This window comes from Rhinoderma darwinii, chromosome 11 (assembly GCF_050947455.1).
Source record: "Rhinoderma darwinii isolate aRhiDar2 chromosome 11, aRhiDar2.hap1, whole genome shotgun sequence".
Taxonomy (NCBI): Eukaryota; Metazoa; Chordata; class Amphibia; order Anura; family Rhinodermatidae; genus Rhinoderma; species Rhinoderma darwinii.
This window is the reverse complement of record NC_134697.1, coordinates 36,042,877-36,066,886: the sequence shown is the minus strand read 5'-3', so window position 1 is coordinate 36,066,886 and position 24,010 is coordinate 36,042,877. Positions and strand designations below refer to the sequence as shown.

The 24,010-nt window shown below is 44.3% G+C and overlaps 1 protein-coding gene across 3 annotated transcripts in view; it reads right to left on the bottom strand.

The window, feature by feature from the left end:
* Nucleotides 1-22,824, bottom strand: part of CNNM2 (cyclin and CBS domain divalent metal cation transport mediator 2) — a 111,184-nt gene extending 88,360 nt beyond the window's left edge. For all 3 annotated transcript variants that reach the window (XM_075841083.1, XM_075841084.1, XM_075841085.1), the window contains exon 1: nucleotides 21,235-22,824. In XM_075841083.1, coding sequence (XP_075697198.1) covers nucleotides 21,235-22,699 — 1,465 coding nt within the window. In that variant the 5' untranslated portion in view covers nucleotides 22,700-22,824. The remainder of the gene's footprint in view (nucleotides 1-21,234) is intronic.
* Nucleotides 22,825-24,010: the final 1,186 nt, after the last annotated feature.

The window sequence follows — 24,010 nt, the reverse complement described above, 5'->3', positions numbered from 1 at the left end:
CCGGTCAGAGATAAATGATAAATCTGTATGAAGCAAGGTCCACCTAGATGGAGGCTCCTGGCAGCTCGAAATTTAAAGTAGCGCCCATTAAGTTCAGAATTTAACTTTTTGTTCTGTAACAGAGAAACAGAATTCTGACCTATATAGTAAGCTATATGGCACAATTTCGGGAACCACAAAGTCTTGGAAATATTGTGGTCACTCCTTGCTAGTCTCCTGCATTCGTGTGCAACGACTAGGCCACATAGCATCCAAAAAAACATGTTGCAACATAGCTGTATAACATCCTATAAGCACTGGACGATCGATACCTTACATTGCTATGGACCCACTGCCACTCCAGCCTGCCAATGGGAAATTTTGACATTATGTATTTTAAAAACTGATATTTTTTTTGTAGGTTGTGGGAGGCAGGGGATGAGACAGACTAGGTCCCAAAAAATGAGCATGAAAATGGAAAAAAAAAAAGAAAAAAAAAAAGTCAGTGGTAAGAGCCCCATGATCCTTTCATCCAATAGTATTGAGTGCAAATTGATGGGGATTTTTTTTTTTTTAGTACAAGGCCTCAACATATCAAAATGTGAAAAAAGTGAAATGGTCTGAAGACTTTCTGAATGCACTGCATGCCAGAACATTAGCAACGGATACCCTTTGACTTCATTACTCAAGTGACCCAATATCCTCTGGCAATGAAGGATGTATGTGAAGCATTGGGATGGTCAGTATGTAAAAAGCCTCAAGCTCTGCAGTTTAACACCACTCTTGTACTACAGGTTCTTAAAACAGATTGTTTTAACCATATGGTAGGTCGAAAACAAGCTTCCCCAGACTTTCCAAAACTAGTATAATCAGGATAGAAAGAACAAAAAAAATAAAAAATAGATTGAGACCAGGGCTAAGCTGCAACATGTCATATGCAACATGAGGTAATGTTATTATACATCATCATGTTCAATCATTCACATAGCCAAGGCATTGCACTGCATAGTCTGTAAATGGGTGCCACGTGATCGGATGACCATTGAAGGTTTGTATATCCCTAACTTTTACAAACTGGACAAGGATTTCTCACCACTGTAGCAGCTCTACTTTTAGCCACTCAAACCAACTTCTTCAAAATACGAAATGGTCAACATGTCCATTGGTGAATTATACCAGGGCAATGCAATAAGTGGACCCATTTATTTTCACTGGGTTAATTAGAAGATAAAGTTAGCCCTATGTGATGGGATTTGCATGTATTCAATTGAGACAAGGGCAAATTCATGTGGTTTATTGCAATTGCTGTGTATGTCTTAAGGCCCTTTTTACAGAGTCCAATTATCGGACAAAGGAGCATTCATATGAGCGCTCGTTCCCGATCATGGACCCCTACATTGTGCCTTTCCTCGGTTATTCCTCCCCGAAATTTATGAATAAACAGGCAACTGGGTGTTACCTGTTGAGTGTGCGCACACACACACACAGTCCAATCAGTGCTGTCTGCATCAGACTGTAGGGACACACCCCTTTGACTAGGGGAATGGTAAACCCCAGTTGTCAACTTATGCATACATTTTTAGGAGGAAAAATACAGGAAAAACAGAGGAATGGCACAATGAGGAGTTCACAGCACTGATTGGACATTGACAACTGGGTGTTACCAGTTAGAGGTGGGACCCTACCAGACTGACAATTTATTGAAAAATTTCAAGGAGTAATAGAGGAACAGCACAACACTTGTGACAGTGGAGAAATATTTAAGCGGTTTGGAAAACTTAAAGTTAAAATAAAGTTACAAAAGATTAGTAGAAAATTAATTCTGCTAAATGGCTGGAATAAATTGAGTGACAGGTGGTTTAATTTTGGATATTTCCTAAATAAAAGGGGTTCCGCATGAAGTGTCATGCTCATAACTGACAGGGACTGCTTGTAAAATGTCACATTAAATATTGATCTGAGATCTGTCATTTTTAGTCTATAAACTCTTATTAAAAATGTATAAAGGGGTGAAAGATTTCATAAAGTTCACACTCAGCGTGTAAGTAATGCCATGTGCCAGTCCTTTCACCACATTTTATACAATACAGACAAGGTAAACAATTCTGAGGAAAACGTAGAAATGCGATCATTTCAGTATATGTAGAGGAGACAAATCTGTAAAGTAATCAACACAAGAGGACACTATAATATTACAGAGGGATTTGGGGGAAACTGGAGTCTTGGACAGTGAAATGGCAAGTGAAGTTTAGTGTGGACAGATGGAAAGTCATACAATTGGGACGACAAAACAAATTCTACAATTATGTATTAAAAAGTAGAACACTGATTAAAATGGCAACTGAATAAGACTCGGATATTGGTGGACAGTAAACTTAAAGGGTTATTCTCAACTTGGACATTTATTGCTTACCCACAGTATATGACATGTGTCTGGTAGGTTCAGGTTCCAGTTCTGGGACCTGCACCTATATTGTGAACAGCAGTTACCTGACCCCCATATTGCCTGGTGAGGAGGCCACTGGTTGCAGGTTCCAAATGGAAACTAACGAGTTCCGTAACTCCCATAAATCAGACTTTGCAGCCAGAGGCCGGCTCACCAGGCGAAACATAGATGCAGGTCTCAGAGCTTCATCTATGAGAAATTTATGGCATATCCACAGGACAAAAACAGTGCCAGGTAGCTGCTGCCAAGGCACATAAAATCATGGGATGCATCAAAAGAGACATTAATGCAGATGACAAGAACATAGTTTTGCTTCTATACAAAGCAATAGTCGGAACACACATGGAATATGGTGCACAATTTTGGGCATCTGTGTAGGACGACGACGTAGCTAAACTACAGTGGGTGCTAAGGAGCTCGACGAAGGTTGGATTGCAGTATCAAGACAGGTTATCAAACGTGTGTTTTTTTTTTGTAGTTTGGAGGGGAAAAAACTGCTTGGAGGCGATTTAATTACAATGTACAAATATATGACTAGACCTACAGAGTTATTTCTAAAACTTTTTAAACCTCGGCCTATAACCATGACAAGGGAACATCCTCTACTTTCCACCATCATCATAGACAGATTCTTTACTGTAACAGAAGTGACACTATGGAACTTGATGCCAAGTTAAATAATACTATATTCTGGAGGTGGGACGTTGATCCTGGGATTTATTGCGATTGCCACAATTGGAGTTAGGAAGGAGTTTTCCCCCTAATATGGGGCAATTGACATCTGCCCTCATATAGGTGTTTGCCTTTCTCTGGATCAATACAGTAGGATTATAGGTTGGACCGTTGTCTTTTTTTTAAGCCTTAACTAAGTAAAGAAAAAAAAAAAAGAAACACCTTCCTGGTAAATGACAGAACAGGTCAGTTTTGTTCAGATTGTTCGATTTTACAACTAGTTTTTGTTACGTTGCAATGGAGCAAAAAGCACAAAAACTGGAGGAAAAAAAATAAGAGAAAAAAGGAAGACCGCATTCACAGCAATGTCAAAAATAGGCAAGACTAGGTACCGTAATCGTTCTCCAATCATTCATCTGGCACACTGTCACGGACGCATCGGTGTACACCAACAAGACAAGACTAACTGTCAGCTGGAATTTTAACCTAGTATTGCACGCAGTTATCTATTTTTGTAGTATGCAAAGACATATATATGCATGCATGTATTACGCACACATTATTTTTTTACTATTAGTAATGCATGGATACTCATTGCCAAAATTTGGGGTCCCATAGTACAGAAACTGAGTTCACACGGGGGCGGATATGCTGCATAAAGGCACACAGCATATAGGCCCTGTGCCCCGCATGGAATTCCGGGCGAAAAAAAACCGCATCAAACTTTGGTTCAGTTTCTCACCCGGAATGTCCGCTGCGGGAAACTGCAGCATTTAGCCAGCCTGCTAGCAGGCCGGCCTCCTGGGATGACATTTCATTCCATGTAACCACCGCTAAAGCCTGTGACTGGCTGTAGCGCTCACATAGGATAAAAAGTCATCCCAGGAGGCCGGCCTGGAGGAAGAAAGACTTCTGGGTAAGTATAAGGATTTTTTTTTTCTCAGTTGAGTTTTTTGCAGTGGAATTGTAGAATTGTTGCGGGTTTTACCTACCCTATTGAATTCAATGGGAAAACCCACAACAAATAAGCAGCGTTTACGTTACTACAATTGACATGCTGCAGAATAAAATTCTGCACCGCATGTCAATTTCGGAGAGGTTTTTCCGCTGTTAGGGCTTCTTCAGACGTATAATACGTCCGTGCAACGCGCGTGATTTTCACGCGCCTCGCACGGACCTATGTTAGTCAACGGGGCCGTTCAGACTGTCCGTGATTTTCACGCAGCGTCTCCGCTGCGTAAAACTCACGACATGTCCTATATTTGCCCGTTTTTTGCGCATCACGCACACATTGAAGTCAATGTGTGCATGAAAACTGCGCACGGCCCACGGACGCACTTCCGTGTGCCGCGCGCTACAGTAGTCAAAACTATGAATGAAAACAGAAAAGCACCACGTGCTTTTCTGTTTACAAACATAAAAACAGAGTGTCATAATGATGGCGGCTGCGCGAAAATCACGGAGCCACGCATCATATGCTGCTGACACACGGAGCTGTTATGAACCTTTTGAGCAGGCAAAACGCTGCATATTTTGCGCACGCAAAACGCACACGCTCCTGTGAATCTGGCCTTATGCTGAGGATTATCCGCAGCGAATTCCGTTGTGGAAAATCTGCAGTATTTACCAAACGTGTGAACTGACCCGACCGGGTCGTTCCAGAGCCCGAGTGTCGGCCGGTAAAATCGGCCATTTTGCCCGGCCGGTTTGCATTCAGTTTTGCATCCGTGCCGGGCAGATCCGGACAGTGACATCAGCGGCAACTCCTGAAGGGGAATCCCCATGTGTTCGGGGATTCCGCTTCAGGAGTTTCCCCTGTCACTGCCCAGATATGGACAGAGACATCAAGTGCTCTGTCCAGGAGCGGAATCCCCGAAAACACGGGGATTCCGCTCCTTCAAGGAGCTAAAGTGCGGCTAGCACATAGAGCGGGGAGATACCTACCTGCTCTGATATAGTGGCGTCGCTGCAGTAGTAGTAGCAGCCGCAGCAGCTGCAAGCGGCGCCATCGAAGGTGTCGCCGGGCCAGGGTGCTTTTCAAGCAGGGGAAGGGAGCCAGCGCAGCGCTCCCTTCCACCTGCTGTACACACCGTGTACAGCGATGCCATTCGTCAGAATGGCATCAACTCCTCCTTCTCACATGCACTCTGCGCTGTGAGGAGGAGGAGGAGATAGAGCGCAGGCTCCGGAAAACCCGGCCATCACTCGGGACACATCCCGGTGATGGCCGTGTATTACCCGGCCCCATAGACTTCTATGGGAGCCGGGCGGCCGGGTACCCGGGCGAAGATAGAGCATGTCCTATTTTTTGACGGCCGGTTTCTCCGGCCGTCAAAAAAATCGGTCGTGTGAATAGCACCATTAGGGGTCTATTATTCCTAATGCAGCCGGGTGCCGGACGATTTATGAATGGCGGGCACCCGGCCGGGAAACCCTGCCGTGTGAATAAGGCCTTAGGGCCAGCACGGACTGGTGTCATGACTTTCCATCCTCTGGGTATTATTCATTCATACATCCAGTGGACAAGGAAGAAGAAGAACAACACAACAATACCTATGCTGAAAATTTAGAAATCAGCAGCTCTTCACAAATCCCAACACATGGAAAATAATTCAGCCTCACCAACGTACAAAAAGAAACTAGAAAAAAAAAAACCTAAAAACGTAGCACTTGTTTATGATCCAGAAAAGCCGAGTAGCTTTATTCAGCAAAACATTGTGACGTTTCGACCCTTGTGTGGGCCTTCCTAAAGCAATTAAACACAGAGCAATAAAGGAAATAGGACACAGTAATCAAACATGCAAATGTACAAAAATATCGATTAGACCAGTAAAACTGACTAAAATGTGCAAGAATCCATAAATATCATACAAGTTATGAGTAACACATGGAAATTCAAATCCTGAAATACAGAAAATCAAAAGTAATAAATCAACTCCGCGTCCATCTCTCACTACTGCCCAGGCGCCAAAGGGAACACACGCCGTGGCTGCGCACAATCACGCTGTGCAGTGAAAGAAGCTGGGCTGGAACAATGAGAAGTGTAGGACGTGGATTGGTCACTGATTGGTCAGCGTCATACACTCCTCTTCACAACGCCCAGTTGGTCAAAAAGTAAAAACACGCCCAGTTGCCTATTAAGAATCTCATTAGCATAAATCTAAAATTGCTCAGAACTTTCTCAAAAAAATTTAGGAGACAGGGCACTTATAATCTGGTGACAGAGACTCTGTAAATTTAAGCCGGCCTTGCCATCAGCAAGTCACCACAGGTCTGGCTTCAGAAATCACAGGTGATGGGGGGGGGGGGTGACATCCATGGATGTTTTTATCCAAAAGCTGTAATCTTCACTCGTGTTGCATGAGTGGAAGGGATCTTAACCAAGAAAGGAGAAAAAAAAAAAAAGTGTATCTTTAGTAGCACATACTGTATACTCTATATGGCGAAAACTATGTGAACATCTCTCCTAATACAGTAGTCCCCCGACTTACAATTGCTTCAACTTGCGATGGATTCAACATCCGATGCCTCGGTGTTGGTCAGCGGCAGCGAACATGCAAGGAAGCAGCGCCATGACCGGGCAGCGGCACACGCCAATTGGTTGGAACATCCAGCCATTCAGCTTGTGCCTTGTACAGTAAAGGCAGCACTTGCAAGCGCTGATTGGATTTTACCTTGCAGGTGTGGTTTCTTACAGCCAATCAGTGCATGATACCCTAAACCCCTAAGAGTTTAGATACTCCACTGCCTCCCACACACCCAAACTAAAGTTTGATTGTTACGACAGCTATGATTTTTAAAAGGCAATATTCCTAAGACGCTGGGGCCTGTGTGTCCATCTGAGATATTTATCTTTCTTGCACTCTTAATTTGCATTATATGTACTGTATCACCAATAAAAAAAAAAAGTTGACGATGATTAACCGGTTTCCAGGTTGTTCCTTCTAACGTTTATATTACTTAAAAATACAAATAAAGCATGTATTGTATGTTCATTGGTTTTCGATCCACCATTTTTATCGTTTCGGGTAGACATTTTGGGAGCGTTGGAACCAGAACTAGTTACTATCGTATGTTGAGGGACCACTGTATTCAGTTCTGGTGTTTCAGCTACACCCATTATAAACAAGTGCATAAAATCATGCATACAGCCATCCAATCTCCATAGACAAACATTGGTAGTAGCATGGGTCATCCTAAGGCGGAATTCACACGACAGGGTTTCCCGGCCAGCACCCGGCTGCATTAAGAACAATAGACCCCTAATGGGGCTATTCACACGACCGATTTTTTGACGGTCGGGAAAACCGGCCGTCAAAAAATGGGACATGCCCTATTTTCGGCCGGGTACCCAGCCTCCATAGAAGTCTATGGGGCCGGGTAATACACGGCCATCACCGGAATGTGTCCCGAGTGATGGCCGGTTCTACCGTCGCTTGCGCACTCTCTCTCCTCCTCACAGTGCAGTGTGCATGTGAGGAGGAGGAGGGTCTTTTTTTGCTCCCTGTAGGAGTCGGAATCCCCAATCCCCGGCCGGGGATTGGGGATTCCGCTACAGGAGAAGTGCGTGACTACACTGTCCATATATGGACACAGCGAAGTCACTCACTTCTGCAGCGGAATCCCCGACTCTATGGCCGGGGATTCCGCTACAGGAGAAGTGAGTGACTACACTGTCCATATATGGACACAGTGACGTCACTCACTTGTGAAGCGGAATTCCCGACCTGTGGCAGGGAATTCCTCTCGAGGAGAAGTCAGTGACTACACTGTCCATATATGGACAATGAAGTCAGTGACTTCTCCTGGAAGGGGGGGGGGGGATGGGTGCAACCTACAGGGGGCAGGGTGGCATCGCCTACAGGGGGACGTGGTGGCATCGCCTACAGGGGGACGTGGTGGCATCGCCTACAGGGGGACGTGGTGGCATCGCCTACAGGGGGACGTGGTGGCATCGCCTACAGGGGGACGTGGTGGCATCGCCTACCAGGGGGCTGGGTGGCATCACCTACCAGGGGGCTGGGTGGCATCACCTACCAGGGGGCTGGGTGGCATCACCTACCAGGGGGCTGGGTGGCATCACCTACCAGGGGGCTGGGTGGCATCACCTACCAGGGGGCTGGGTGGCATCACCTACCAGGGGGCTGGGTGGCATCACCTACCAGGGGGCTGGGTGGCATCACCTACCAGGGGGCTGGGTGGCATCACCTACCAGGGGGCTGGGTGGCATCACCTACCAGGGGGCTGGGTGGCATTATCTACAAAGGGCTGTGTGTGGCATTATCTACAAAGGGCTGTGTGTGGCATTATCTACAAAGGGCTGTGTGTGGCATTATCTACAAAGGGCTGTGTGTGGCATTATCTACAAAGGGCTGTGTGTGGCATTATCTACAAAGGGCTGTGTGTGGCATTATCTACAAAGGGCTGTGTGTGGCATTATCTACAAAGGGCTGTGTGTGGCATTATCTACAAAGGGCTGTGTGTGGCAACAAATTTAAATGAAATTCATCCGATTTTAAAACTGACAGGGAAAAAAAAAAACGGATTCAAATCGGGTCCAAATCGGCCGGTAAAAACGGCAACTCGGCCCGGTACGGAATCGGAACGGATGCAAACCGGCTGGGAAAAATCGGCCAAAAACGGCAGATTTTCCCGGCCGACACTCTGACCCGGTCGTGTGAATGAGGCCTCAAGAGCTCAGTGACTTTACATGGCACGATCTTAGAATCACGCATTTGTTACAAGTCCGTTCTAAACTGCAAGATCATGCAATGAGTTTCCATAGTCGAGTAGCTGAACACAAGCCGAAGATCAACATGCCAAGGATCCGCTGGAGTGGTATAAAGCAATCAGCCTCTGGAATAGTGGAAACATGTTCTCTGGAGTGAGGAATCACGTTATCTGCTAGTCATTAAGAAAATCTGGGATTAGGGTATGCCAAAAGAACGCTACCAACCGATTGCATAGCGTTTAGAGGTTTAGGCTAGGCCTCTTTTTTCTGTGAAGGGTAACATGAATGCTACACCATACAAAATACATTTTAGACCACTTTGTGGGAACAGTTTGGGGGTAGGCCCTTTACTGTTGCAGCAGGACTGTAAGGCTGGGTTCACACGACCTATTTTCGGACGTAATGGAGGAGTTTTATGCCTCGATTTACGTCTGAAAATACGGCTCATTTACGCGTCGCTGTCAAACGACGACGCGTAAAAAAAAAGACGGCTCGTCAAAAGAAGTGCAGGACACTTATTGAGACTTAATTTGAGCCGTTTTTCATTTATTCCAATGAAGAACAGCTCCAAATTACGGCCGTAATTGACGCCTCGCAAAACGCGAGTACATGCAATTACGTCTGAAATTACGGAGCTGCTTTCTCCTGAAAACAGCTCCGTAATTTCAGACGTAAATGCAGTTATCGTGTGCACATACCCTAACCCTGTGAACAAAGCAAAGTCCATGAAGACATGGGGTGAGGAGTTTATTGTGGAGGAATCCGATTGGCTGCCCAGAGCCTTGACCTTAACCCCATCCAAAGGCTGGTGCATTGAAACGCCAAATAGGAGCCAGACTTTTTTCATCCAACATCAGTGCCTGACCGCACAAATGCTCTTGGGCTGAATGGGAACAAATTTCCAGATACGCTCCCAAATGTTGTGGAAAGAGTTAAAGGGGCTTTCCTATTTAATAAAAAATGTGGCCAGCGGGGGAAGAAAAAAAGAGCCATTACCCACCCGACAGATCCCCACAGCGTTTCAGCACAGCTGCTCCGATGCTCCCCGCTGCGGCTTGTTGACATGGCTACAGTGAGAACGTGCCCATATACCTACATAATCGCTGCAGCCTCAGTTGGTTTATGGCACGGACTGAGTAAGGGCTCTTGTTTTATTGAAATCTCTCCCAGGGACTCAGAAAACCCCTTTAAGAGGGGATGTTCTATCCGCAAAACAAGGGAAAAGTCCATATTAACGCGTATGGTTTTTGGATGTGATGTCCAACACCTCATGATGTCCAACACCTCATATAGACGTGATTATAGACGGCTGTTGTAAAATGTTCAATGTAGATTATGCACTTAGAAGTGACCAGTATAAATCGACACAGTTATGTACACTGCCGGCCAAAACAGAATAGATGGAATCAAGGAGCAGTGCGGAGGAATGCCGGCCTCCTGATTTCATCACAACACAATTAGATTGAGGGTAGTGGGACTACAAGGACTTTGATCGGACAAATGCTGGAGCATGCTGCTTTACTGATTAGAACAGCCGCGTTTGCTACGGAAAGTCTTTATGTTCCAAGAAATTGTGCTCTATATTTTCTCTACTCAGCACTTGATTAGTATTAGTATCTCCAAGCACCAGCACTCCCCAATGTAAGAGTTTCTACCGCAAAATAGAGGTTACAGAGAACGTCTTTGTTTCTCAAACTTTTCCTTATGTATTTCTAAAAGCTTAAATTTAAAGTATCTCTGTAGGAGTACAAACGAATTAGTGTAATTGACTGAGCCAGTATTTATCCCACTGGTGCTCGGACAGGAATATCATTAAAACCTGGCACACAGCTTAACTGTTCCCATTAAATGTATGCACTATAGACTGGTATGTCTAAGATCACAGAACCCAGTGGTGTAAGCTGTGAGGTCTGAATTCAGATAATCATTTGTACATTCCTTCTTGCATTAGCACCCTTCAGGTTTTTTCACCCAAAGCCATAGTATTATTGGAAATGTAATTCGGACCCACAGGGCGTGTAAGTCTCAAAAGCCTATTTAGAGGGGGTGCGCCCCTTTTCCAGGATACTATAATTCACTTGCATGTCCAGTATGGTCATATATAAAGAGAATTTACATGATTTCTTAACCCCCTGCCTAGCTGGTTATTGTGGAAGAACCAGTTACTTGGGGAGCTTTCACAGATAAAGGGATGGGAGTTCTGGCATAATATAGGAGTGCAATATATGTTTCAGCAAATTTAAGGAAACACTTGGGTTACCCTTGCTCAATTGTAGACCAAGTTTGATGTAACCAACCAAGCATTCTACAGATTCCTGCAATGGAGGCATGCGCTACCGGGCCCTCAAGAATATCCCAAAGACACTATTGCTGAATGCCCTCTGGTCACTAAGTTTACTTCTCCACGGGTGACAAGCACATCCCACAACTATAACTTATTGTTGTCCCAATATCATGAGTGACACCCTCCTCTAGAATAATTGAAGTGGGCACAGTATATACGCTGATTAGTGGGCAGCGATGCTAACTTCACATTTACAGGTTTCCCCAATAGCCACAAATAAGCTTTACCCATTGCTATAGATGCGCAGCTTAAAGAAAATGCAGAATTTTGGCATCTCGTCCTGGAATCTATGCAAGTTCTTTATGGCACGCAAGGTTATAGCACTATGCTGGATGGCCCCATGCTCCCCTACTAGAGCAATGTGGGTCAAATTAATCCAGGATACCCTTCATGTATCGGAGTTAAGAGTGGTTACCAAGAGCATCTCTCACTATGAAGGAGCTGTCCTGTATTACACAGACTACCCATTGATTTAATTGGGCACTGTTTAATGCTTAGTTTCCCCTGTGGTGGCGCTGCAGAGAAATCAAACACTTATTCCTAGGTTTCCTCACAGATTGCATTAGGTCACTGGATGTCCTAGCGGGGGGGGGGGGGGGGGTTGGGTCGGGGGAGTCACCTCATCATCTGCTTATTATCAAGGCACGCTTCTAGGAAGGGCATGTAAAAAAAAACCTTTGTAGGACAGACCAATGGTGAAATAAATCTACCATCCTACCATTATCGGGTCTTCATGGGACACCACTAATAACATACTGTTTAATAGTATTAGTGGTCTATGCAAACATGTGGGAAAAACACAGAACTGTTCGGATCTCATAAAAAAAAAAAAAAATAGATTTTTTTTTCCCCATAGATATGAATTTCCTGTCGCTCAGTTGGTTTGCTCAAAGACAGATAGTGCTATCCCTGAAGACTATGGCATTTTAAAGGGAAGAAGGAGGCGAATAGTTGCCTTCAGAATTTATTTTAGCACAGAGGACAAGGATTCTCGGGACGTCATGAATATGTTCAGGTATGGGAGTTGTACTGGCTCTTTTTTTTTTTTTTTTTTCTCAGACTTTGCAATAGCCAACATTACACACTGCCTGATCTGAACATTTATCAAAAACAAAATTACAAAACACCATAAAGGCATAGAAAGAATTAGGCTTCGTTCACATCGGCATCAGGGCTCCGTTCCGATGTTCCGTCTGAGCTTTCAGTCGGAACGGAGCCCTGACTGACAAATGGAAACCATATGTAGGCTTCAGTTTGCATCCCCATTGATTTTAATGGTGACTGATCTGCTGCCAATGGTTTCCGGTTGTCTCCGTTGTGAAAGGGTTCCATAGTTTTGACGGAATCAATAGCGTAGTCGACTACAGTATTTATTCAGTCAAAATGACGGAACCCTTTCACAACGGAGACAAACTGAAACCATTGGCACCGGATCCATCAAGAATTAAATCAATGGTGATGCAAATGGAAACCTATGGTTTCCCTATGTGTCAGTCAGGGCTCCATTCTGAAGGAAAGCTCCGACAGAACATCGGAACGGAGCCCTGATGCAGATGTGAACATAGCCTTAGGAGTTGTAGAGAGTAAAATAAGCGACGTGAGAGTTTTGCAAGCAATCCTATTACCAACACAGAGAATAGGTCTGTTAATGAAAGACTAGGTACTTAGTCACCCAAAAGCAGAGTAAAGCAATTTCGGCCTTGACAGCTATTGAATATGCAAACTTCCAGCCATACCCGGACCATGTTCCAAGGAAAACCCTGGCTCAGAAGTCTCCTGGTCAGGGTTAAAGTTGGTACAGGGTGTTGTAGGTGAGCAGAATTGTGTTGCGAACAGATCGATAACTACATGATGTCACCATATGACGACAATACATTTCCATCCCATAGCAAATAGTGGACAGCCCTAGATCTACTATGATTAAGAGCAGGTCCACTTTTGGAGGTACCTTACAGACTAAGGCTATGTTCACACGGCGTATTTTGCCGAGTTTTTTGGCGCGGAAACCGCGTCGCAAAACTCGGCAAAAACGGCTCTAAAATGCCTCCCATTGATTTCAATGGGAGGCGTGGGCGTCTTTTTCCCACGAGCAGTAAAACTGCCTCGCGGGAAAAAGCGACATGCCCTATCTTCGGGCGTTTACGCCTCTGACCTCCCATTGACTTCAATGGGAGGCAGAGAAAGCGTATTTCGCGGTGTTTTATGCCCACTGCGCTCAATGGCCGCGGGCGAAAAATCGGCGTGCAGGGAGAGGAAAATCTGCCTCAAACTTCCAAACGGAATTTTGAGGCAGATATTCCTCCTGCAAAATACTCCGTGTGAACATAGCCTAAAGGTTCACAGTTCACACATTGCGTAAATACTGAAGATTTTTCACAACAGATTTTGTTGCAGAAAATCCACACTATTACACAGTAGCAGCAGAGTGGATGAGATTTGAACAAATCTCAACCACACGCTGTGTAAATTAGAAGCGGAAAAAATGCTCAGAAATTGACCATGCGGTGTGTTTTTTTAATCCGCAGCAGGTCAATTGTATTTGCGGAATCGCTGCTTTATTGTTGCAGGTTTTCCCCATTGAGTTCAATGGGGAGGTAAAACCCGAAAGAAATAGCAGATGTTGCAATTTTTGCGGCAGAAAAGATGCGATCCTGCTGCAAAAAAAACAAAACAAAGCAACTCCGAAAAAAAAATCTTATGCTTACCCAAAATTCTGTTTCTTCGTCTAGGCCGGCCTCCTGGGATGGCTTCTCATCCCATGTGACCACAGCAGCCAATCACAGGCTGCAGCGGGGTCACATGGAATGAAACGTCAGAGGGACGGGTCGCCATGGTGAGTATAGCCATTATTTTGTTTTCATTGCTTGATTGCCACTGAGGACAATTTGGTGCGGTTTTTCTAGCTAAATTCCCTGCGGCAACCAGGGCAGATACGCGGTGTGCTTTTACGTTTTTTGTGTGAACATAGTCTTAAAAAGTTAGCAGAATTGGTCCTGGTGGCAAAGGAAGCAATTTAATAATACAACACTGCAGCCACGACATCGGTTTGGCTAAAAGGAGTTCTCAAAATACGGCGGACTCCTACTTAAGCAGATATTACGGCAGCCTGTCAATTACTGTAGAGCAGGGCGAGAGGGGGGGGGGGGGGCAGTCCCTCATGAATAAAACAGACTCATAACTAGGAGTCCGGTATATCCTTGGATGATATCTTCTTTTAGCCACTCCGAACAATATTTGTGTGTGCTATTTGGGCTAATAGGAGAGCGGACTTGTCCTCACATTATGTGGCCCTTACATAGGGCAACACAGTCTGCTGAAAGCTCGGTTTTAATTTCTCTGCAGCGCCACAGCAGGAGAAATTAAGCATTACATGGGGTTTATTGAAATCAACAGTCTGTCCACGTAATTCTATTCATGAACTAATATTTACTTTATTTGTTTGCATCTCCGGAAAATACAAAATATTTGGTCCTCCCCATCACGTTACATCCATGGTTTTGTTTTTTGTACATGAAGACATGCTTTACCAACACCTGAATAAATCTAGCAGGAGGCAAACTATTTTCCCCACATTTGCAACCGTGCTGTGCTACAACCCAACACACATGTAAGCCTCTTAATTACATAACCAGCCAAACCATGCAGGCTTTGTTTGTGCCTTTCTTCCGAAAATCCTCCCTTTGGTGCCAGCTCTATTTCAGAGAAGCACAGTCTTATGCCGAGTCCAGAGATATTCAGAAGAACATTCCTTATCAGGAACGGACATGGACTGGTACAAAGGGAAGTATGCAGAGGTCTACACAACATTACATTGATAAAGATCTTCAGTGCCTGGACCAAAGAGGAGGAGAGGTACAAACTTTGAACAATGTTGTATTTTCATATACAGAACGGAAAACTTTTACTGTACGATTAGTAAGTGCCAAGAACAAAAAGATTTAAAAAAAAAAACAAAAAAAAAAAACAAACAACTGAATGAACTAGAAGAATATCAATAACCTAACATATCTTGGTTTGCTACACAACTTCTACCTGGCACAGATAACACAAATTACAATCTTTCTTGTTCCTGCACTTTTTACCATTGTTTTTCCTGATCTGCAGGATTTCATATACAATCTTCTCACGCTCGCTCATGACAATGCAGGCGTGGAGTGGTAGTCCACTGTACTTCCTGTGAACATTTCTGTACATGTAACTATATGGGCTTAAATGGTGGTCACCTATATTGGTTGCTAGGCAACAAAGTACCAAGATTATAGACGTTGGTAACGCAAACCAATATATATAGATTCAACAAAAAGGTATGTAATATTATAACACTCTACATACGCAGGGACTGTGGTGGAGACTGGCTTTAAAGAGGACCGGTCACCTCTTGGGACAGGTCTATTTTAGTAAATACTTCGATTTCCCCATGAAACAATTCTGCAGCATCTTTTCGCTATGTTGGGCCGTTCCTCTATTATTCCTCCTAGAAATTTATGAATAAGTTGACAACTGGGAGTAACCAGTTGGGGGTGTGTTCCTACACGGTCTGACAGTCAAATCAGTGCGGACAGAGTGAGTGTGTAGGGATTACCCCCTATGATAAGAGGAATGGTAACACACAATTGTCAATTTATTCATACCTTTCTAGGCGGAAGAACAGAGGAAAAGCACAACTTAAGGCCCTAACGCTTTTCTGCATCCTATTGATTTCAAAATGGGAGGTCAGAGGCAAACTTTTTCTCCCCGCGAGCAGCTAAAAGCCACTCAAGAACAAAAATAAAACCTTCGCCTCCCATTAAAATCAATGGGAGGCGGCTTCGGACGTTTTTTGGCACCGATTCGAACACAGTTTCCGCGTCAATATCAGCGCCAAAAAACTCAGTGTGGACTGGGCCTTATACTTTGCAATTATACCTCCAACACGATGTTTACGGTTAATAGAAATACTAGTACTCAAGCAGCCATTTCCAAACAAAGCAGTGAGAGCCAGTCACCCCCAGGCTACGTATTCCAAATAAGGTGGCGGCCAGCGACAATTCAGACACAAACCAAGTCCGTTTCATACAGAAGAATGTGGCGCCAGCTACGCTAAGGACACTAAACCCTTAAACACTACAAGAAATGAAGCTTCCTCACACGGAGACATAATTTCAGAAGGCAGGTGTTAAAGAGGACACTCATCCAAGCTTTAAAAAAAAAAAGTCTTCCAAGTTACCAAGAAGAGCTACACGCAGGACTGCGAGCAGAAGAGGCGCTGCAGCAGCTCTTCAGAACGGACAACATTTAGGCTTATAGAGGAACATTTTGAACACGCACCTGACTTCTAGGTCTACAAATAGACCCGGAGCTTTCCCCTCTTTACTGAGGACAAGAAAAAGGAGTTTGTGCAAATATGCTGTTAAAGGGGTTGTCCGATTTTTATTCATAGGAAATCATACAGGTTTCTAATATACATATAAGAAATGTATGTGAGCAGAATTTGAAATACATCAGTGCAGTTGCCTCGGTCTATAAAAAAAAATAAAAAATGGTGTAGCCCACAGATTAGTCCGTTGTAATGCACCCATGTGATGACTGCTGCCCTCTAGTCCATTCAGTTATGTGACCTACATCATGTGACCCCTGGCATTCCGATATATAACAGGTTATGGAGGAGAAGAAATTATAAAAAGTATTTCTACCTGCAGCAACATCTCATCATCATGTCTGTCAGAGTCTGTGAGGAGCAGCTTTTTTTTCAATTTAACTTTATTAACAACATGACACACAGTAAAGTAGTTAGTCACTATCCCACCATTAGGCCCATTGCACACGACCGTAGATTTAATCCGTAATTACGGACCCATTCATTTCGATGGCCGACGGACACCTTCACATATATTTACGTGAAGGTGTCCGGCCATAGAGTTTCCGTAAAAAACTCATTTTTTCATTTTACGGACCGTGCTCCCATACTTTGATGGGAGAACAGCCCGCAAATGCGGATGCAAAGTATGGACCGGGATTACGGCTACGGCCATGTGCATGGGGCCTTAGTCCTATTAACTTAGACCATGGATCTGTCCTCTAAATTACCTCAACACGGTGTGTGTGGTGGGGGGGGGGGGTCACATGACGGACGCCATGTTTAGTCATTCAGTTAGCCTGTGGATACTTTATAGGATTAATCTGTGGAATATACCATTCTACTGTGACAGGGGCCTCATACACTATAAGAAATGTATGGGAGCAGCATTTCTATAGCATGTATATGAGAAAACTGTATGATTTCCTATTCTTCAAAGAAAAAGAAATGCAAAACTGGACAACCCCTTTAACTCTTTCACTGCCAGTAGACGTGCTCGATCATCTACCTCCAAAGATCAGACAGGGTGTTCGCTCTTCTGTAATTATAAAGACTTTCTCAAGGTAACCAGCAAAATTTGAAAAGTCTAAAAACGAAAACAAAAAAACACATCTTTTTAAATAGCCACTTAGTTTGGTTGCCAAAGCTTGAATATCTCAAAAAAATGTATAACCTACTGTTTCCCAACTTCAACAACCCAACCACTACCGCCACTACCACTACCCTGCGTTTAACCCACAATAAACGTACAGTGATGATTCCGTTGACAAACGGATTCCTTCTGCTCTACATTGCTTTGTAAATACCAAACTATTACGCTACAATAATCTAAAGGTAAAATGAGGTAAATAAGAACAATATGGATGAAAAACACCACATGACAAGAACTTCGTGGAAGTCGTCCTACAAACTGCTGATGTTGGGACAAAGTAATTAATATTGCCAACTTGTAAAGATTTATTTTGTCCTGGTCTCTTTACATGTCAAGCACCAGATAGAAGATTAAATTGGCAAGTAAAGTGCGCTGGTTGCTTAATGCGCGCATCTCAATACTACGGCAAGCCTGGTTCTGTTGTAATTAGCAAGAATTGCCCTGACAAATCTTAAAAAGGAGCCCTTTAGATATTTAGAAGACCCCCATAGTGCTTGAAGTTATCCCAGGGACATCGGTGTAGGACAAAAGTTTACACTGGATGTCAGGCAGTCTTCCCTCAGAGGAGAAATCGCAAGGCAGACTGCACATCTGGCACTAGCTGCGCACCAGAGATCTTCTCCCTTATAGGTTAAGGATCTCTAGTACAAAAGTATTTCTTGCCTATTGTTTTTCTTGGCTACCAATTCAGCTCAAATAGGGGTTGTCAATGGGCTTTTCCAGAGTCCTGAACAGCATAACTGCCTACAATACAGGGAACTGAAATCATGCCATTCAACCACCCAACTTTCCGAGAATTTTTTCACATTTTTTTGTTAAAAATAGACGACTCCATGACTAACCTTTACTGGGGAATTCTTGAAATTAAGTGGAAATGTTCTTTGATTTTAACTGCAAACCTTTTGTAAACTCAAGCGTATTATTAATTAAGAAGTTCTAAGACTTCATATGCCCACAATTACTTGTCTATAGTGTTTCATCTCTGCAGAGAGTGCTATGTGAGAAAGTCTTGTCTATGGTTCACAGACCATAGATATGTGAGCACCACGTTAGCCGGTCTCACTACTATCCGCTGACTATTGTGTATTGTTACCAAAAACTAATGTCCGATCGGATGGCAAAATTGTTCATACCCGCCATATCTATTGGTACCTTAATAAAATAGGCAAATGTCAGCAGACATGGCCAAGGCCAGGAGATATATATTCCACAATGTGAAGTAGTAGGAATGCAAAATAAATGTAATGTTGCCTTTGCTCCATTTAATGTGGAGTTCAATTATGTCAATTGCTCCCTGTTATCAGCCATTCCTGCCCAGGGAGAAGCTGACTGTAGAATCCTTCAAAAGGGTTGAGTAGTGTAAAAATAAAAATTATATAATATATATATATATTAATATATAGTGGTCGCTGCTGTGTGTCATATTTCCACGTCGGGACACATTTAGGCCGGGTCCACATGTACTGGAAACACTGTGGATTTTACATGCAGACTTTGGCAAGGAAGATCTACAGCGGATTACAATACCAGACATGTGGATAAGGTTTGAGCTTTGCTGCAGAATTTTTCCATGCAGAAATTGATCTGTGGTGCGAATTTTAAAGTAGAAAGGGGATACCCGAAGCAAAAGATTTTGAGACTTGTGAAAATCTGCATTTGGAAACATAGTAACTATAAATGGCAATAATAAATATTAATCATTCATAAGTTGGTACAACTAATTTTTCTTGTTTTCTTATCTATAAACACTAAGATATTACCGTATGATCAAGAATTGCAAGAAAAAAAAGAAAAAAAAACACAGCAGCAAAGTATTTCCTCGACTAGAGGAAACCATTCTTCTTTAGGAAAAAAAAAAAAAAATTCCCATCTTTTTAAAGATCCTTTTATCTGGAGATTACAATCAGTAAAAAATAGTGCAGTGCTGGACAGACCAGAGGCAGAGCTTTCAGTGCACGATCACAACTTTACCTGCACGATACTAGAAGCGCATTTCATAAGATGCATATTTTCAACTGTAGACTTTAGTTTTAGTGGCCCTTTAAGACGGTCTGCCTCATACCAACACTAGAGAAAGGTGAGTGAGGTCAAAAAGCAGAAATCCATCAATGTCTGACGGTGGGTTTGCTCGTCAAACACCTAAGGGTATGTGCACACACACTAATTACGTCCGTAATTGACGGACGTATTTCGGCCGGAAGACCCGGACCGAACACAGTGCAGGGAGCCGGGCTCCTAGCATCATACTTATGTACGATGCTAGGAGTCCCTGCCCCTCCGTGGAACTACTGTCCCGTACTGAAAACATGATTACAGTACGGGACAGTTGTCCTGCAGCGAGGCAGGGACTCCTAGCATCGTACATAAGTATGATGCTAGGAGCCCGGCTCCCTGCACTGTGTTCGGTCCGGGTCTTCCGGCCGAAATACGTCCGTAATTAGTGTGTGTGCACATACCCTAAGAAACCTTTCAAGACACCAGAACTTACAATAAATTAAACTTTCTACATAACACTCCAGCTAAACCCTTAACAATAACCTGGAAAAACACCTTTTATTACACTTCAAACCGATTATTTTGGGGATGTTAATGAAGAAAAAGGGCAGCAGTATATAAGGGGCTGCCTGCAGATCAGGAGTATACAAGGACATATGTGAAGGAGGAATACAGTAAGGCTGGAATCACATGTACAGCTTTTGGTGCAGTTTTTTTTTGGAGCCAAAGCCAGAAGGAATTCTACTTTTCATTCGTGCTGTATCCACTCCTGGCTTGGTCTAAAAAAAACTGCATAAAAAACTACATGTGTGATTACAGTCTAATGCTGGATAAGGCTCTTGACTGTAGAAGTGCTGGACAGCGCTGAGCAGAGTTTCTGCAGGATCCTAGAGTAAACTTTGCAGATGAGTCAATGAGAGTCTATTTATTCTCTACTATTGGTGCCTGGATAATACAATGTTGCAAGAGTCTCAAATCAAAAGATGGGGTAAAAGAAACTATTTTCATTAAATATGTATCAAGCTCAATAATAATAGTAATAATAATAAATAGAAAATAAAAATATCAATAAAGACTAGTTAAACAAGCTACTGACAGTACATACAACCGAGGAATTTTTTTTGAGGCTTCCAGCTATACGTCAACATCAATCAAAATGTCAAAAAAAACAAACCTCAAAGTATTTTAATTGATTATATCCAGTATTTTTAGGAGTCTATATGATATGCTCAACATTATGAAGGGTCATCATTAGTCATAGAATAAGAGGAATGGCTACATCTATAGACAATTTGCAGGCAGGTCCCTCATACAAGCACACGTCTACATCTTATCTATACTACCTGGTCATGAGTGCTTACAAGGACTACGGAGTTCTATTGAGGTTTAAGAACCAGCAAGTGAAAGCTGTACAGTCCTGCAGAATATACATAATGAGAAAACCTAAACAGATCAACAAAGGTCTATGACTTCTAGAGGTTTAAGTAGTAACTCAGGCTGCTACAGACAAGACAGGTGTCATCTATCATCTCCTTATCCATCCCACCATACTATGAGCTGCAAATGGCAATGTTCCCACCTTTTTTGAATTCTTCCAGCATGGCGTCTAGCTTGGTGTCATTGAAGACAAAGTGTAGAGGGTGATTGTAGAACTTGGTGATGGTCTTTAAAGGCGTGCAGTCATCAGGGTCCACAAAGGCCAAGTCTTTGACAAAGAGGAGGTCCACAATGTTGGACCTTTCCCCTTCAAAGACCGGGATGCGGGTATATCCGCTTTCCATGATCTCTGACATGGTGTTGAAGTCCAGCATGGCATCACCAGCAATCATGAAGCAATCTCTTAAAGGGGTCATGACATCTTCCACCGTTTTGGTCCTGAGCTCCAAAGCCCCCTGGATAATATTGAGCTCCTCTTTGACCAGATCATTATAAGGGTCAGTTACCCTCAACATCTCCAGCAACTTCTCCCTATTATATACTGTCCCTATTTCCTGTCCAAGGACACAGTCCAGTAACTTGCTGACTGGATAAGAAGCTGGGAACGTCATCATCATAAAGAACTTGGTCAAGAAGATGGTGTTGGCTCCTACAGCCAAGCCATGCCTAGAACAGATGGCCTGGGGCACGATCTCACCAAAGATGACTATGCCAATGGTGGAGATCACTACGGCCACCAGCCCGGAACCGGCAATATCGTCCAACAGGATGGTCAGGGTGGTGTTGACCAGCACATTGCCCAACAGGAGGGAGCACAGCAAGTAGTTGCCCTGTCGTCTAACAGGTTCGATCCTCTTGGCGTAATTTTTCTCTTTGTCGGTGCCACAGTTCTGGACGATCCTTAGCTCCATTGGGTCTAGGGCCATGAGCCCCAAATTGAGGCCACTGAACATGCCAGACAGGCACAAAAGCAGGCCAATGAATATGACCTGAAGCCAAAAGGGCAAGAGAAACTTTTTCTCCTCTACCACAATGACCCTGGTGTCATCTCCAGCATGGTAGACCCAGGTTGTCTCAGTCCAGGGCTGGTGGGCACCTGGGCTGGGAGGGGGGCTGGACACTGAGGTGCACAGGAAATAAGCCTTACTCTTCTCAGTCTTCCTCAGGGGTTTGATTTCGATCTCCACGATGCCGGAGCTGCTGCGACTCAGCTCTATGTGCGGCAGGATCAGGATGTCAGACGTGCGGATCCCGCAGGGGTAAAAGCCCTCCTGGCCGCTGCCGGGATCCGGCCCACCTCCTGTCATCCAGGGCGGCAGGTGCTCGGTGAAAGCGATCTTGGACCACGTCTCGTTGTTGATGTTCTGCCCGTACACCCGCAGCTTCACCCGGGTCCTCTCGCTCACCCGCAGCGCCCCGCCGTCCATGAACGATACATCGTCGGTGTCTTCTAGCCGCAGCCCGATAATCACAGTTTCAGCGTCCTCCTCTTCAGCGGCCAGACAACTGCTCAGCGCCAGCAACATCATCATCACCAGACATAGGACCCGGCCGTGACTGCGCGCCGCCATGTTGACAGTGGGCAGTGTGATGGAGCCGCCCGCCATCTTTGGTCCGGGAGGGAGGGAGAGGGGGGAGAGAAAGCGGGGAAGAGGGGCTTACATCCAGTCTACTATTGCCTTCATTCCCGGACCGGCGTCTAAACCCCCCTGCATAGTCCAACACCCGTCCGGGTTCTGACAGAAGACAGCAAGCGCGTCCCGAAGTGAACTAGTCTATTCTGAGCGACATGCTGGACGACCAATCGGGCGGCGCGCTTGCATATGAGAGGCGGGGATAACTGACAGGTAAGGGGGCGGGGTGCTTTTTACAGGATCCTATTGGACAGTGGGGGCGTGGTTATGTCGCGGGGCGTGTCTAGCATGCTATAGTGATACAGTTATTCCGCAGATGAGTTGTGTGGAGCTCCGCGGTTGTCTCCCGTGTTCTCGCTTCTCTGACTTTACACAGAAAAAGTGAAAAGAAACAGATGAGAGTTAAAACCGGACACCGCAGCGTAAAGTGACACCAGCGATCTGCAAAACATCCAGATAAAGAAGATCATATCAATATCCGTAGTAGAGGCATGATTCTGTCAAGGGGACACACATATACACCGATCAGCCATAACATTAAAACTGCTGACAGGTGAAGTGAATAACATTGATGATATGGTTATAATGGCGCCTGTCAAGGGCTGGGATATATTTGACAGCCAGTGAACAGTCAGTTCTTGAAGTTGATGTGTTGGAAGCAGGAAAAATAGGGAAGCATAAGGATTTGAGCGAATCTTGCGAGGGCCAAATTGTGATGTCTAGACGACTGGGTCAGAGTTTTTCCAAAAAAACAGGTCTTGTGGAGTGTTCCTGGTCTGCAGTGGTTACTACCTACCAAAAGTGGTCCAAGCAAGGACTACTGGTGAACTGGCGACCAGGTCATGGGCCCCCAAAGGCTCATTGATGGGGAGTGAAGGCTAGCCCGCTTAGTCCAATCCAACAGAAGAGCTACTGTAGCACAAATTGCTGAAAAGGTTCCTGCTGGCTTTAATAGAATGGTGTCATGACACGCAGTGCTTTGCAGCTTGCTGTGTATGGCATTGCGGAGCCGCAGACTAGTCAAAATGCCCAGGCTGACCCCTGTCCACCACTGAAAGCACTCTTAATGGGCATATGAGCGTCAGAACTAGACCATGGAGCAATGGAAGAAGGTGACCTGGTCTGATGAATCACATTTTTTTTAATATCATGTAAACAGCCAGGTGCGAAACTTACCCGGGGAAGAGATAGAACCAGGATGCACTATGGGAAGAAGACACCCCTTTCATGGCAATGGTATTCCCTAACAGCAGTGGTCTCTATCAGCAGGATAGTGCCCCCTGC